Source organism: Gasterosteus aculeatus, chromosome 15 (genome assembly GCF_964276395.1).
Source record: "Gasterosteus aculeatus chromosome 15, fGasAcu3.hap1.1, whole genome shotgun sequence".
Taxonomy (NCBI): domain Eukaryota; kingdom Metazoa; phylum Chordata; class Actinopteri; order Perciformes; family Gasterosteidae; genus Gasterosteus; species Gasterosteus aculeatus.
The window spans coordinates 2,570,294-2,586,696 of NC_135703.1; the positions used below are offsets into that span (position 1 = coordinate 2,570,294).

At 46.4% G+C, this 16,403-nt stretch overlaps 3 protein-coding genes across 3 annotated transcripts; all 3 read right to left on the minus strand.

The window, feature by feature from the left end:
* Positions 1-2,334: 2,334 nt before the first annotated feature.
* On the minus strand, positions 2,335-6,000 carry kcnk3b (potassium channel, subfamily K, member 3b). The gene is made up of 2 exons (XM_040199690.2): positions 5,554-6,000; positions 2,335-4,867 (listed from the first exon to the last, which is right to left on the minus strand). The coding sequence occupies exons 1-2, from the start codon at positions 5,834-5,836 to the stop codon at positions 3,975-3,977; spliced, it is 1,176 nt and encodes a 391-aa protein (XP_040055624.1). The 5' UTR covers positions 5,837-6,000; the 3' UTR covers positions 2,335-3,974.
* Positions 6,001-7,439: 1,439 nt separating this feature from the next.
* On the minus strand, positions 7,440-14,883 carry ezra (ezrin a). The gene is made up of 13 exons (XM_040200065.2): positions 14,499-14,883; positions 12,963-13,046; positions 12,460-12,555; positions 11,981-12,255; positions 11,492-11,575; positions 10,694-10,840; positions 10,295-10,391; positions 9,807-9,970; positions 9,586-9,716; positions 8,954-9,114; positions 8,468-8,560; positions 7,925-8,200; positions 7,440-7,696 (listed from the first exon to the last, which is right to left on the minus strand). Exons 1-13 carry the CDS (start codon positions 14,508-14,510, stop codon positions 7,532-7,534), a joined length of 1,785 nt encoding a protein of 594 aa, XP_040055999.2. The 5' UTR covers positions 14,511-14,883; the 3' UTR covers positions 7,440-7,531.
* Positions 14,884-15,038: 155 nt separating this feature from the next.
* On the minus strand, positions 15,039-16,376 carry nenf (neudesin neurotrophic factor). The gene is made up of 4 exons (XM_040200072.2): positions 16,055-16,376; positions 15,902-15,962; positions 15,670-15,773; positions 15,039-15,574 (listed from the first exon to the last, which is right to left on the minus strand). The coding sequence occupies exons 1-4, from the start codon at positions 16,196-16,198 to the stop codon at positions 15,398-15,400; spliced, it is 486 nt and encodes a 161-aa protein (XP_040056006.2). The 5' UTR covers positions 16,199-16,376; the 3' UTR covers positions 15,039-15,397.
* Positions 16,377-16,403: the final 27 nt, after the last annotated feature.

Genomic DNA, 16,403 nt, shown 5'->3' on the forward strand with positions numbered 1-16,403 from the left:
AGTTAAACAGTTACACTCCATTTGCCCAAATATGTAAGTATGAAGTCACAATGGGATGTTTGCAGCTAAGTCATTAATTCAAAACAATACTGCACTATTCTTCTCAAGTGTAGAGATGAACATCCATATAAAACATTAAATGGTTATTTTATCCCAAAACCTCGAGTTTTAGTGGATGTTCTGATCCACCTTGAAGCAAATCAGAATTTACAGAGAAGATTTGAGAATTTCTGTATTAACTGTAACTATTGAATAAGACGTAGTCATGTGATTTTTACCATCTTCATGCTGTTCCTCACCATGTGCCGTGTGAGAAAACCCTGCTGAATGTATAGAAAAGACTGTTTGGTCCAGATGGTTTACCCCTCAGCTTTCTGACTGAGGTCCAGTTCCGGACAAACTACAGCAGGTTAGTCACGAGCCGAAAGTATGACGGTGTATCCTTATGTCATGGTTTGTGGGAGTATGTATATTTGGTAGAGCGTCATGTGGTACAGCGAGCAGGAGGTGGACGAAATAGCAGAAACACCTACGGCAGAAAATAGTAATTTTGAAAATGTGTTTACAACCAGTTTGGCTTCGGAGTGTAATCAAACAACGCGTGTATAGAACATGGAATCATTTTAAACGTCTGAAGATGAAAAAAGGACTCTGATGATCGGCTCGTCACTGCAAGATCAACCACGACCTGGCCTCGTGCCTTTGGATCTGCCTTCAGCCATTAGGCGTGCACAGAAAAGGAACAGAAGGAGCATGCATTTGACAAGTCCCTGTATTGACCCCCCGTGGCTGAACCATCTGCTGTTTTCTACTTTGGCCACAGACCTGACTATCTATGTCAAAGACGGGAATAGTTCAACGGTGTTAGGCTGTCATTACGTCACCTGGTAAATTCTCCATTTTTAGAAACATCCCAGAAAGGTGGAAACATTGTCTGTTTGCGCTACACGACGTTGCTCTAAAACTAATACAGTACTTGCATAACGCATACAGAAGGCTGTTGATTTCAGGGTCACTTATTGTTCGTCATCCATAACCACATGCAAACAGTACTTATGCACATCGATGAGGTACTTTCCATCACAACAGGTCCTCAATAGGCCCGGGGCCTGAATCAAGAAGTACCTATGTGTCATTTCTGGCACTTTTATGTCCATTGTGTGTCACACGTTGGTGTTTAAAACTTTCCACATTACAGACATCCTGACTCGTGAATTATTTTTTGATTTTGAGGTACTTGTATATGTACAAGTATCGTATTTTCAGCTTCTAGCTTTTTTTTATCAGAGGTCTGAAAAAGTTGGGACAATGTGAAACTGCCTCAAACTCGCATTCTCCTCTAGTCCCATAGGAGCCAATTAGATCTCTAGTTTCAAGTTCCTTCAATAAAACCTATTCACAATGTGTTTTTTCTTTCTCGCGGCTTTAAAAAAGTAGTCCACAAAACAATGTGTGTTGTCATGGTGACTACTTCCACTTATGTAAAAGTCTGCGTATTCTATCCTTATATTCAATAATATATCCTTATTTATTTGGACACCAATTGAGCAGAAATTGACAAAAATAACGTGACGTCGCACCGTGTGCTCTCAAGGAACAAATTCTTAATTTATCACAAAAATAAGGACAGAACTACAAGAAATGGTATCTGAGGGAGGACTTCTTTCTTCTCTCCCATCAATTAGAGAGACCAAGTTTATTTTGGCCTAATTATCTGTGATTGACAACCATTGTCCAATCAGGGACAACCTCTTCCCATCTGCCACCCCCGGCTGCTCCGATTAACAGTTTGCATCTGCTGTTTGATGCAGATGTGATTCGGACCGGGTGGAGAGGGATGAAAAGCCGAGCAGATTCACACTCAGAACATGTTTGAGCTTGTGTTTTAACCGCGGTTGTTAGTGTTGGCCTTTGAAAAATATGTTAACAATTCGGGGAGACACTCCTTTGTTTTCCTTCCGAGAGTTGGAACAGTAAATGTATCATTATCATTATGATTATTACGCCTGTGCGTTAAATATGGAGCTGGAGTCAGAGTTAGATTAGCCTAGCTTAGCATAAAGATGAGCTAGCTTTGCACGAAATGGAATGAATTAGTTTTGTTTGGAGGGAGACACATTTTTTTTTTGCGTTGCTCAGATACATTTTTTCTTTTTGGGCTGTTGTTACGTTACAACACAAAGGTTTAGGCAACAAACTACCTACTTATAGGTTTAAGGGAAACGTCATGGTTGGTGTTAAAATGATTACATGCAGTTAGGTTTAGGTAAAAAAAAAATCAAATTTAGGGTTATGCAAAAAAGCCACAAAAACACCCACGAGGTGACCAACAACTTGTGGTTGAAAAATACTTTTGTTTATTTTTGTTACGTTTGGACAGAGCCAGGCTAGCTGTTTCCCCCCGTTTCTATTGTTTATGCTAGGCTAAGCTAACCAGCTACTGGCTTGAGGAGGAACAGATACATGGAACAAAGTTATGTAGTTAGCATTAAAAAAAAGAGTTGTAGTTGTCTGTAATAGTTACCAAAAAATGAGTTTCCAAATACGTTTTAAAAGAACAAACAACACACTACCATGTATATATATGCGGACACATTACAACACTTCACGCCACAAGTCTCTCGCAATCGCCTCCAACGTTAGTGAAAAAATGCTTTCACTGGGTGGATCCCAAAGGATATAAAAAGACAATACGCACCGCAGCACCGCCTGTTCACCCGGCTGCCGTGTGGCAACAGAGGCATCAGCTGCCGTACCACCAGACTTAAGAGCCGCTTCTGCAGCCTAAATTCATCCTCCACTCTCCTCCAAATATACTTTTGTTGTTGTGTTTTTCTCACGAATTTGGGGCCGCATACTGCATTGCACAATCTCCTTGACTATGAATGAGCCTGGTAACCTTGTGTATGTCACAGTTGTTTTGTATGTAGAGCAGAGACGGAAGTTTTCTCAAAGCAGGACGGTTTGTTGCGCTTTTCCAGTTCATCGCGACTGCTGTTGTTTGCCAAGAGGCATTCTAGGGGGAGAAGAGGAGTTGTGTGAAGCGAGTGAACCCGCTTCAAACTCTTGGTAAACATGATACAGGGCAAACGGGGACATTAGCGTGTAGGTTAATATGATGCAATTTAGTTGAAAATAATTGGAGTTCTTGGATGAGGATTTCCTTTTCACAGCTGGAAGGCTGAACGTGCACCTCAGTGCGATGTGGTTCTCCCTGTTCTACTTTACGTAACATACAGGTGGAAGTTAAGTGTTTTTCTTACCTTGCAAACAAGGTAACACCAAAGTAAGGGATCTTCTTTAAAAGCGTGTTTGAGCGTGTTTCAGTACCTGCCGGTGGGTGTCCTTGTGTTAATGCGGTTTTACTGCGTTACGGATATGTCATCCTGATTTTTTGAACTTTTCCACTTGTGACGTTACATAACTCTGCAGAGTTTGTGACTGATGCACCAGCAGTTTGGGCCGAGACCTCTGAAATTCACAATAACAGAGGCAGCTACACAGAAAAAATGAGTCATGTCAAGTTATCAGTGTGTGTGTGTGTGTGTGTGTGTGTGTGTGTGTGTGCGTGTGTGTGTGTGTGTGTCGGCTTTAATACAGTTCTGACAATCACGATTTGTTTTGGGTTTCAGGGTAACGAGAAACCAGAAATTGTGCAGCATCAGTCACAAACACGTCAAAGGAAAAACTCTAAGAAATAACGCCTCGACTCAAATCAGCACCTGTGGGACTATTAACAGAAACACCTTCCCAGCAGCACCTGCATTGCGGTGGTTCGCCTTCGACTCGTGTACGACCTCGTGTTCAGATGACGTCTTTACGCGATTAGATCTCAAATCCCAAACATTTCCTTTTCCTTAAAACACATATTTTAGGATGTCTTGTTTACAGTACTGTACGTTCCCCCCCACCCTGTGTCCCACTGTTTACTGAGATTAGCGCCATGTAGCTGTTTCGCTGCGCCGGTGAAAAGGCTAGACGGAGCTGCGTCTCTTGAACATCCTGAACGGGGAGAGGAGGTGCAGGCCTGTCGTTATGGAGCTGATGCTGGAGCACTGGCGCGGACTGCAGACGCAGCCCGTGGACCCGGGCTCCACGCAGTGGGGATAGTTACTGCCCTGCCGCATGTAGGCATCGGAGAACGTCAGCTCCTGAGGGGTCATGGTGGTCCTGGAGCCCTGCAGCTGCTCCTTGCTGCGGTACCACAAGCAGGAGCATATAGTCTGGAAATGCAGCACCTCGGTGTAGACACCTTTTAAATCTTTCGCCCTGGCGGAGCCGCCCGCCGCGGCCGTCGAAGAGGTCGAGGCCGAGACGGGCAGCAGGCGGGCGACCTCCCCCCTGGGCTTGCCCACGGACATCAGGGCCCTCTGCTTGGCGTCCCTGCGCTCGTCCTCGGTGTTCATGGTCAGGAAGCGGAGCACCACCAGGTTGAGGAACGCTCCGATCACCGTCAGGCCCATCAGGATGTAGACGAAGCAGAAGGCCACGTAGCGGGGGTCGTTCTGCAGCGCGTCGTCCCGCTGCAGCGCCACGTAGTCTCCGAAGCCGATGGTGGTGAGCGTGATGAAGCAGAAGTAGAAGGCGTGGAGGAAGCTCCATCCCTCGCAGTGGGAGAACGCCGCGGCCCCCACGCACAGCGTGCTCATGCAGGAGAAGAAGCCCACGGTCACCATGTTGGCCATGGACACCTCGGTGTGACGCATCGCCAGGCACTTCTTGGCCTGGTGCAGCAGGTACCTGACGAAGGTGTTGATCCGCTCGCCCAGGCTCTGGAACATGACCAGCGTGAGCGGGATCCCCAGGAGGGCGTAGAACATGCAGAACACTTTCCCTGAGTCGGTGCTGGGCGCGGCGTGGCCGTAACCTGAGGGAGCACGCGTCACACTTTTACACCTCAGATGCTATTAGTTGAGCGGCAGTTTGAGCTCAAGGTAATTGGCTAAAACGGTTGTTTTCGCATTTACTTAGTTCCACAGGATCTGCACACACTAATTAAATTGGTTTAGTACGAAAGCTGCCAACATCTACTTCACCTGCACCGGGTCAGCTAACAGAAGAATTGAAATGCAATACTGGGGGTTCAACCAGTTGGGGGCAGAATTCCTAACACAAAATTGAGAATTCAAACTCATGCAGTAAAATGCCAGGAACACTAGTAAATACACAGTGGTTTTCTTTTGAGTTACATATATTATAGAACAATGCGTTCTCTAAACTTGGATTCCTATTTTACCCAATTTTTTAACAAGGACAGTTACAATTATTGTAATGTTTTTTAAGACATTTTCTTTGTAAAAACGAAGGCTGAAATAATCAGTTACAGATAAAGCAGATTAAAACTAATATTTCACAAAATAAAAAAACTCTTCTTCTCTAAAATCCTGTCCTGTGAAAAAGTTCCTTATAGAAACGGCGTAGATTCTGCTTTAAAACAACCCACGAACGTGTCATAATATAACCTCATTCATTCATTCAAACGGTGGAGACTTCGGTTCCCCGCTGTGAACTTCTGTGCTTTTAATTTGTGAATGAAGAAAACTTCCAGCTCACCTATGGTCGTTATCACAGTGATGGCGAAGTAAAAAGACCCGGCGAATTTCCACTGGACGCCCGCCTTGTGCGGCTTGAGCTGCAGGACGACGTGGTCCAGCTCCTCGAAGTTCTCTTTGGTCAAGTTGTACTTGCGCATGAGCTCGTGCCGCCTGGAGTCGAGCCTCCTCTTGTGAGTCTTCTCCTGCTTGGACTCCAGGGTCTCGAAGACGGCCGCGCCCACCACCAGGTAGGTGAGGATGCTGATGATGAGCGCGAGGGTCCGGGCGTTCTGTCTCTTCATGGCTACCGAAAGAGCTGCAGGTAGGAGGCTGTGTGTGAGTGCGCGAGCGGGGGGTGCGCGTGTGCGTGCATGTGTGCGTGCGTGTGTGTGTGTGTGTGGAGGAGGAGGTGGAGGAGGAGGAGGGGGACGGAGCTGAGACTCTCCTGCGACCTGCTCCTGACGGACTCCGGATCCAACAGAATCGGTCGTGGAGGGGAGGAGGGGGGAGGCCGGGGGGGCTCTTTGGAGACGGAGCTGTTCTCTCAGCACCACCCCCACGTCACAGTTGGGCTGATACTGTATTTGGACTATTTGTCACCGGCTTATATTTAGATTGTGCAGAAAAGAAACACACGAGGGGGCAATCCCACGCTTTCAGAGAGGTGGTGGCTCTAATCAACCGACACACGCACACACACACACACACACACACACACACACACACACACACACACACACACACACACACACACACACACACACACACACACACATAAAGCAGCACAACTCGTTCTTTACCTGAGGCCAAAATAAACACGTTGACTCCTGAGCAGAAGCTCCAGCAACGACCTCCTTACGTCGATAGCTGTGGCCTGGTGTGTGTGTGTGTGTGTGTGTGTGTGTGTGTGTGTGTGCGTGTGTGAGAATATTTGCCCAGTCGCTATTTAAACAGAGAGGCTCTGCTGGCTCCATAAGTTGTCTAGCAACCCCGACGATAACCATCGTTTATCCGTGAGCAAATATTTCAAAGCCGCATCCTCGTGTCCCCTGCTGCAGGAATCTTCATCTCAAACTTATGTCACGCGATGAAGGATTGTTTCAAGGAAAGAAGGAGGGACGATGCATCGTTTTGTCGTGTTGTGGCATGAAAGTGGGAAATATGGATGAGGTGTCTTCATAAAGTTGTATGTGGCAGAGTTCGGCTCCTTCCTGGAAGTATTAACGCTGGTTTAATGGATAATAGCTGTAATCAGGGTTTCATTTAAGAAAAGTCCAGCTCACGTGATCGGACGTTGTTGATTTGCATTATGGGAAATGTAGGCGTCTGCCAGAGGAAGTGTCTCGCTCTTAAAATCTAAGAATAACACCTTCTTTATAATTAGATCAAATTACTAGATTTGACATGTGTGTACTGGAACTATGAAAGCAGAACGTTGTTTAAATAACACCAAAAATACATTAAAAATACATCAGATGTTCCTGTTTCAGTCTATTTCTGATTAAACATCATAAAACCCTATAGATGAAAAGTGTATCAGAACTAGTTAAATAAATTGCTATTTGTTATTTGGACACTACACAATGAAAACATGTGCATGAAGAGTAAATACTACTACTAATATTAATGGATAAAGTGGCTACCAAAAAAAATGTTTTTAGTCATTTATGGAGCAAAAAGGTAATTTGGCATTTTGAATATGAGGATTTGCTGCTTGAAAGTGTTTGGGGGTTTTAATTGTCTTTTGGACACACAAGCAACACGACGCAACAAGACGTAAAAACAACGTAAAAATAATCAATGTGTAAAATTGCTGTAATTGCTGATTAAAATCCTGATTGGAAATGTATTGACTTAATCGGAATTCAACTCCTTGCATTTGGTGCAATAACACAACACACCAGCTTACTGATGTTTTTAATGTTTAATGTTTGAATGAACAGCACACAGGAGATTTTTAGGATTTTTAAAGAGATCTTCACGTCTCTGAGGTTTTTTTACAAGGCCTCGAACTCGTCGACCCTCTGCTTGGTGTTGCCCATGCGGATCTGACGCAGGGTCTTGTACTTGTCGCGGCCGACCCGGACGTTCTCGGCGTGGAGCACGTCGTTGGCGGTCTTCTTGTCGTCGTGTCGGGCTTCTGACAGCTCTGAGCTCAGAGCCTGTGGACGGAGGACATTTCACTGAATAAACCACCAAACGAGCTCAGACCTAAACAGGATCCAACTGCTTCATCCAACCGTTTCTATCTAGCAACGATTACGTGGCGCGTTCCATTTGAAAAACCCAGCAAATACAAATATCCACTTGAATTCTGGTTAAAAAGGCATTTTTATGCTAGTGAAAGTAGCTTGCTGTAGGCGGGCTGTATCCCGGGACCCTGAACTCACCATCAGCTGTTCCTGCAGGCGCTGGTTCTTCTCGGCCTCGGTGAGCCGCTCCTCCTCTTCGTGGTGGTTGTTGACTTCCTGCGTCTGCAGCTCGGCGCTGTAGGTGTTGTTCTCTTCGCTCTCGTGGTCGCTCCCCTCGTTGTCCTCGTTGTCCGAGGAGGAGGAAGAGGAGGAGGAGGAGGAAGCAAGAGCTTTAACGGGAATTAAGTTGCTAGAGCTCCTCACGCTGTGCAGCTCTTCCTTCGTCTTGATCAGATTCTCCTCCACTTCCTTCGCCTGCGACAAAGAGGATTTTAGTATATTGGATAAAACAGCATTAATGGGCCAGAGTTAGTCTGAAGGCCCTTTTTCACCAGAAAATATCAAAGATACATATAAAAACAAAGTGCTCAAAAAGAGAATCGTTTATAATGGATACAAACCTACAGGATATTAAGCAACGGCATGTGTTAAGTATCAGTAATGTAAAAGTAACTAAATACAAATGAATCTTTTTTTCTCCAAACGTAAGCAACAAAACACAAAAAACTAACTAAATGTCACCTTGATGTGCCATGACTCGGCCTCCTCCTCCTTCTCTCTCTTGATCTCCTCCAGCAGAGTGATCTTGGCGCTGTAATCGGCCAGTTCCAGTGTCTGGGTGGGGGGGCAGACAATAGACCCCCGATTACCTCAGGCCGTCTCAACACGACGTCATTTTACCAATGGATAAACAAAAATTCAGACTTGTCAAATCCAATAAGCTCTGGCAATGTCGTGAAAACAAAACAGCAGCTTTTGTTTTGCTAAGTGACCTCATGAATAAAGGACATTTTCTCAGGAGATTTGAAGTGGAAATAGACTCTCAGTGGATTTTCTCACGGTGCGAGGGAAACCAAAGCCCAGAATAACCCCCCAAAACACGAAAAAAACCACGAGTTCAAACTGCAGTGAAAACAGCCAATAAGTGTTCGTCCTGGACGTCGCAGCTCTGCATGACGACTTCTTCTCACGTGAAGGATTCGAGTGCTTCTTGCACCGTGTACTCACCAGCTGCTCCTGGCTCCTTATCTGGTCCTCAGCTTGCCTGGCCAGCTCCTCCTTGGCTATTATGGCCTCCATCCTCTCAGCCTCCAGCCGGGCCGCCTCCTGCTCCACCCTCCTCCTCTCCTCCTCCAGCCTCATGGCCCTGTCCAGCTGCTCCTGAAGCTCTGCGGGACAAAGTCAGGGGAATTATCCTACTGGGGGGGATCTCAGATTTGGGGATTTTTGTGCGCGTTGGGATGCATTTATGACTAATTTGTTTTACTTAAGGCGATAGTTCCTGACCTTTTTGGCTTTTGCAGTATTTTGGTAGTTTCTTATGTATTTGCTGAGGAATATTAGTGTTTATAATTAACTTAGTATTGCTTATTTATTATGTTTATTTTGTTATTTTTCTTTGTATTTAATTTCTACATTATTAATTGTTTGTGGATATTTCATCCACCGGCTTTTTCTATGACTTAATCCCCTAAATATTCCCTTCACCGTTAACCTTTTTAATGTAAAGATGTATTTCAAGCAAATCAACAGAAGAGGGCGGTAAAGCCACGCTTTGTATTTAAGTAAAAAAAAGATCCTACTGCTGCAAGAACTCTACCTGTTTTTCCTCTTTTTGCAGCGTGACATAAACGCCTCACCTCTCTCTGCTCTCTTGGTCGTCTCCTCGAACTGGGAGAGCTTCATCATCAGCTCCCGCTTCTCTCTCTCCATCTGCTCCTTCTCCTTCTCCATGGCCTCCCTCTTCTTCTTCTCGCCGTCCAGCTGATCCCTGCGGCGGACCACGAGAACCAAAGACGTTCACCACGCGTCCCCGTGGCGGGTGTGACTCCATAGACCTTTAAAAACCCTCCCCTCTCACCTCTCCATCTTCTTCTGCAGCCTCTCCTCTTTGGCCTGAGCCTTCATCTGCTGGACCTCGATGGTGTCGGCCTTGCGGCGGCGCATGAACAGCTCGTGGTTGCCCATGCACAGCTGCAGGATGCGCTTGTTGACTCGCAGCCGTGGAGCGTAGAAAATAAAATCCTTGAGAACACGGACAAAGCGTCAAGGTCCGTGTGTGTAGATCAAAACGTTTTTTGTACAGCTTATTTGATAAATTAACTTCCTTTAGGTGTAATTTGCTTCATTCAGAGGATGTAATCATGAAAGGAAACGGTAAAAAGCTTTTGTTAGCATTGTTTCACTGAGCCATAAGTGTGCCAGATTCCGTTGACTTTGCATTGATACCTAAAAAAGTACATGCAAGTTAGTTTAATTAAAAATGTTCTTCAAGGCGACAAATCTGCATCAAATTTATCTCTGCATCACACTTGATATTCTACTGAGGACCTTGTGTTTAATACTCACAGGAGCTTTCTTATCAATGGGCTTGATGATGAATTTTTTATCGTTGAAAGAAATGTTCCTTATTTCACTCCAGGGGAATCCGATCTTCGGAGAAAGCCTGGAGGTTGTAGAAAAAAAATCAGACAAGACGTTTAAAAAGCTGGTTTGCCCTCACTGAATATTCCAAACCTTTCTCACGTAACATGCAGGCAACGTTGTTCATTTTGTAGTAGAATCAAGAAAATTGGGTCAAAGCCCTGAAAAACAGCCGTGCTATTTAAAACTCGACCGGCTGGAAAGCGAAGGGGTCAGAGGTCGGTGACTGCTTGTGCGTTGCCCTCCCGTCTACGACTGTGTGTCATCGAATCAATAAACGCTACACTTGGCGAGTCGATTTGAGTCGCTGGCTCGTTTGCTCACTTGTCGTTCTTTTCGTAGATGTTCACCCCCAGAGCGTCGACGCCGAGCCACAGGTCCGAGCCCTTCTTGTTCTTGATCTCAAAGTAGTTGACGCCGTACATTTCCAGGTCCTGGGCGATCTTCAGGTACTCGATCATGGCCTCTTCCCTGTTTTGGGGTGAACAGTTAAGAATTGAATGAACGATACGACATATTGTAACAAGTTATTGTTGCGTCTATCTGATCAGAGACTGCAGAGGAAAACGTGACTCAGTGATGTTAAAAAGCGACACCCGTCGGAAAGTGAGCTAACGCGACTACCGGCTGGTGGCTGTGATCTAAAAAATGAAATCAGGGAGAGGATTTTACTGCTTTTTTGTCATGATTGATTTTTTCTTGGGAACGTTGTTTGTCTTTGCTGTGCAGCTCGTTACTTCAGCCATGATGAACGCTGTGCACCACCGGACGCCATCTACTGGGATCTTGAGTTGGTGCGACACTTCAAACCACGAGATTTGACTCCCCGATGAAGCCCTGATGCCAAAAACCCGATTGCAGGTCCAACACAGCCGTGCCGGGACAAAAGAAGCTCGGTCGAAAGAGAGTTTTTCCCAGTATTTGCTTTAGAAATCCTTATCCAAAGAGCCCCGCAAACAAAGTCTATTTGAGTCCATGGAATGCTTCTACTTGTTTATTATGCCGAGTCCTCCTTTCATTTTGAAAGGAGGAAACTGTGTTATTTCTTCTTTGAAAGGTGATACGGTCCCGCCTTTAAAAAAAAGAAGACAAACACCGAGTTCGAGAGCATTAATGACTTACTTCAGCATTGATCTGTGCTCCTCGTGCCAGACCTGGATCCTCTCCTCCCACTGCTCCTTGGACAGCTTGTGTTGTTCCAGCACTCTGAGGGGGGAGACGAGTTATCAGCAAACCCACTGGGGAAAATGTAAACAGTCTGTGTGTGCCGACGGAGACAAATCAAACGCATCGTCTCGTTGGCGGTCGCAGCTTCACGTTTGAGTTATTTTTTAAATCGTTTACCATCCTTTGCCCGCAGAAATCAAAGCACACATTTAGATGCTTCAAACAAGCTGCTTCTCAGTCAGTTCATCAACTTTATTACTGGACGCATACTCCTTCATTCGCTATCGAATATGTCAAATATGGTGTGCTGTTTAATATATGAGCAACCATTTATAAAAGGAGACTTAACAGTATCCGCCTCCTCTATTAGTTTGTCAGGCCTGTTTTCCACACAGTACGTGATCCGTCTTTTCGCGTGAGGAGAACATGGTTTCTCGCGCTCACCTCTTGGGCAGCAGGCGCTCGGAGGACAGGTATCCCGGCTCCAGCGCCGACTTCTCCTGCTCTCCGTACTTGGCCTGGACGGCGTAGGAGCCCAGCAGCACGGCGGTCTCTGGCGGGCAGTAGATCTCCTCCCCCAGGATGTCCTCCTTCACCTGCAGGAAGAAAAGCCTGCGGGTGACGTCCTGGATCAGCTCCTCGGCCACGTCCTCCGGGTAGAACTTGGCCTTCAGCTTGAACTGCAGGGGAGTCTCCTTCCTCACATCCTGCACCATCACCTGGAGAGGTAACGGAGTGAAGGAGAGGAGGGAGGAGGGAGGTGAGGGGAAAGATCGGAGAATAGAGTTCAGGTTTAAAAAATCTGTTACTTTCTATACGTTTTATCGGATTATTCCAGGATAGAAATGAGGCTGGAGAAGTAACTGAAATATTTCATTTGAATGTATTATACTGCCATGATGAAAGTGAAAACACAGACTTACCTTCTTTTCAGAGTTCAGCCAGGTGATGAATCCTTTAGAGTCGACAAACTGAAGCCCAAAGTACCAAATCTCACGCAGTCCGATGGTCCTGGCCACCTTGGACACACAGAGAGGGGGATGGACAAGTTTTATTGTTTTATTATTTTTCATTCTTCACGCTTACCAAGTTCTGCTCAGGAAGAATCCACCTTCGGTTTTAGGTTCAATGTGCTTTTTACTGCATTCGTCTGACGGCTTTAGTTACTTACTGCTTACATTTGAAACGTAACGCACACTGTATTGGATTAGTAACCAACAGCATTAAGCTACTAAGTAATGATAATGTCCATTAATATCAAAACAGTACGCTGATTATAGTCATCTGCTGCCTAACAAATACTTTTATTTTGAACACGTTACAGTTGACTGATTTTTTTTCAAGAGAACTGAAACCAACGAGCTGAGGTTCCCAACTGAGACTGACGGTGTGAGTCGGCGTCCTGGTGCTTTTCACGCAGACACACCTGGTCAAAGAGCTGCTTCCCTGTGGTGTTTGGTTGGAAGGAGAACTCCAGCTCTGCGTCCATGGAGGTGACGCGAACGTTGACCTGTGGCAAAAAAAGACATTATCGAGTCCTGTGTCAGTTCAGCATTTAGTTTTTTTCTTTGAATGTTTCTACCTACATGTACCTTATGGAATCCATCAGTCCTGCATTTCCTGTTCTGTTCAGCATGCAAAGTTTAGCTTATTTGTCGACTTTTATTGCGGCTGCATTTGCATTTGACGGTAACTTCATGAAACAACCTTTTGTTGGGGTTAAAAAGTTAAATCATAGTCAGCTGTGTGGAGTTGTGAAAAGGATTGTCCATAAACCATAATTGCTCACTATCTCATTAGACTTTGGACTACTTGCTTGCGTCGTGCCACGAGGGTGAACCTGCGGAGACTAAAATACCAAAATACTCCTCCAGTTGCCTCCAGACTTCGCCATTGTTAGTGAGACCAGCTGAAGGGGCGCACATCTCGGACTTCTGTGTGTGTTTTTAAAACGTATTTACAAGAAGATACGTACGATCTCAATATATAAGACCAACTGCAAGACCCTGGACTGCGGCCCCGGTCTGGTTGGCAGCAGTTACACAATGATTTTATGAAGCTGTGCGAGAGCACACCCAAGGTGTCGTAAAGATAAACCCTCTGAAACTTAGGCAACAAAAACTGGGGCATCCATTTATGAAATCTTGCTCCCCGACTGTTTCCGTTTTCCCCGGTCGACATGCGTTCCGTCCGCTTTGAGATCCCATCTTTGTGTGTTTAGTTTGGACTTGTTTCTGATATCTACACAACCTTTACTTTGCTGGTTAACCGTTTAAAGCTAAGCCAAACATTGGATAGCGTCCTCAGGCATTTCCCAGAGCAGCACAGGCGAAACGTTCCACCGCGCGACCGGTGACGTCTGGAGTGGGTTTAACGTCAGCGTGACCTCCCGAGAGAGGCTTTCTCCTTGGGGAGTCAACGCACAATCCGGTCTTTTCTTATCAGTTCACCCACAGACGAAAGCTGAAGCAGATCTAACAGGGAGCGTGAATAAAATGCAAAAAAGGGGTTCTGCTGTTTTGGGTGACTGTCTCCCATGATGAGGGAGGGAGGAGGGGAGGCAACAAGCGGTCGAAGCCTAAAGTCATGAGTTGCTGGTGAAAGTTCGACATTCACAGAGCCCCCCCCCCCCCGGTCGTTCCGCACGAGCACACGGATGAAATACGCCGGCGTTCTGGCCCTGAAGCAGCGTTTGTGGAGCCTTGTTTGAGGCAGGAATGTGAGCAGCGTGGGTCAAACTCTACATTCGGTTAATGAGTAAATGCCAAGAAGAAAAGGCTCCCCTTAGAAATAACTCACACGGAAGATCCCGTGATTGAAACTGTGAGTAACATGAAATACGGTTCAGATTTGTTTTATGCTAAGATGAATATACAACCCCCCCTTCAGACCCAAACCAGGAAGAGACACTCTTCTGTGACGCATTCAATCTCTTGTACAGAAAGGCGAGTGCGAGTCTTACTGTTCTGGGCATCTTGGCTCCGGTCGGTGGACGAGGTCCAGCAGAGGAAAGTGAACAAAGTGTCTCCCGGGCTGAGCGGGGCTGCAGTGGACGACTCCCGGCAGGACCTCCGGCTGATAAAGAACGCCGCTCCGCTCGCTCGCCGGCACGCTGAAGGGCAGGGCTCGGTGTCCTTTGAACCTCGTGGGCTGCAGGTCGCTCAAAGCGGCGTGTGGGAGGTTTCGACTTTGGCGACCAGCGAAGGGAGGGAGGGAGGGAAGGGAGGGCGAGACGCGCGCGGCTCCTACCTGAAGTCGATCACCTGTCTTACCACCGGAACTGGTGACCTTTGGTCGACGCTGCATAACGCCAGGACGTACTATTTAAGTTGCCCCGTTTGGAGGTGGCACGAGTGAGTCATGAGCTGTTATACAGCCGGATCCCATCGAGATAACGCGTCGACGCCAGCGAGTGATTGAAGCGCAAACGCCTGGAACGTTTTTCTTTAATGGCGACTGTACAAAGAGGATGTAAAGTGGGACAAATTCAGAGAGAAGCGGATTCTGTGTTTGTTGAGTTTCATTGATATTCAGAGGGTCAATGCAGTTAATGACAGCATTTGTACTGAAACGAGTCAATCTACATTCAGTGAATCAGAACAATCCTTCATCGTTGTTTCTGCAGCTTCCAATGGGACAATTTCCTGCTTCAAATACTTAGTTTGTTTTAAATACTTGACAATTTTCTGATATTTTTAATACTTATAAACATATGAATAAAAGTGTTTATACCATTCTTGTTTTGTCCGTGTCTTGTACGCATTTTACGCTGTGATTCCAATCAAGTAAAGGGAAAATATTTTAAAAAACTAAATCCCCATGAAAGTCTTTTCCAGCAGTGACCTGAACACTCAAATGAGATTAAAACTCATCTTTGATTTGGAACTGAGGCTGGTCCTCCGGCCTGAAGGCCGCGTTGGGACGGCCATCGTCGGAGAGGACGCGTGCCGCCGTGTAACCCACGATGGGATACTTCCTTTTGTACGTCTCCTCGAAGACTCTGTCAAGGGACTCCAGCTGCTCCTCGGTGAGGCCCGTCTGGAAAAAACAACACAACTTTGATTAGCACCGTGGGCCAGGATCGCAATGCCGTGTGACCCCGTTGACCCTCAGGACAACAGCACTGGACCTACAGGGTCGGGGGTCAGGTCTGCTGGGTCCAGGGACATCTTGGCCACGGCTCGCGTGGCGTCCTTACCCGCCAGGGCGTTGTACGGGGCACCGCGTCCATAAAACTCTGCAGTGTGTGAAATGAGACGTTGGTTCAAAACATCTGACAAATGTCTGGTCTCACGTGGTTCATTTGACTTAATAAAGTTTTCTTCATCTTGTGAATCCTTATTATTTCCATGGCGGTTTATGCACCTTTTCCCTTGGTGACGTCAAACACTACCCCTTTTACCGCCATGTAGATGGGGTGTCCCTCCTGAAACAGGGAGACACAGAGGAGAGACACATTGTTATCGTGGACGCGCGGACGCACGTGCTGAGACTGACGGATCGATGGATGAAGTTCACCGCGCTTCCGTCGTGTCTCCTCAGCTCCTCCTCGGTGAACAGCCGCACCGCTTCCGTGGAGGGTTTGTGTTTTAGTTTAAAGTCTTCTGCTAAAGTCGCGGAGAGGACGACGACGAGCAGGACACAAATTCGCGCCGTTGCCATGGCGAGAGCGTTGTTTGCAGGAGTTTGGTGCGCAATTGCGTCCCGGACACTTTGTCATCCACTTCCCGGTGAGGCGGCGGTGCTGCGTTTACTGCCGCCGGGAAATTACAGAGTCCACTGAGAGCGTCGGGAAATGTAATGGTACGTGATTCTGAACACACACACACACACACACACACACACACACATATACAATACATACATA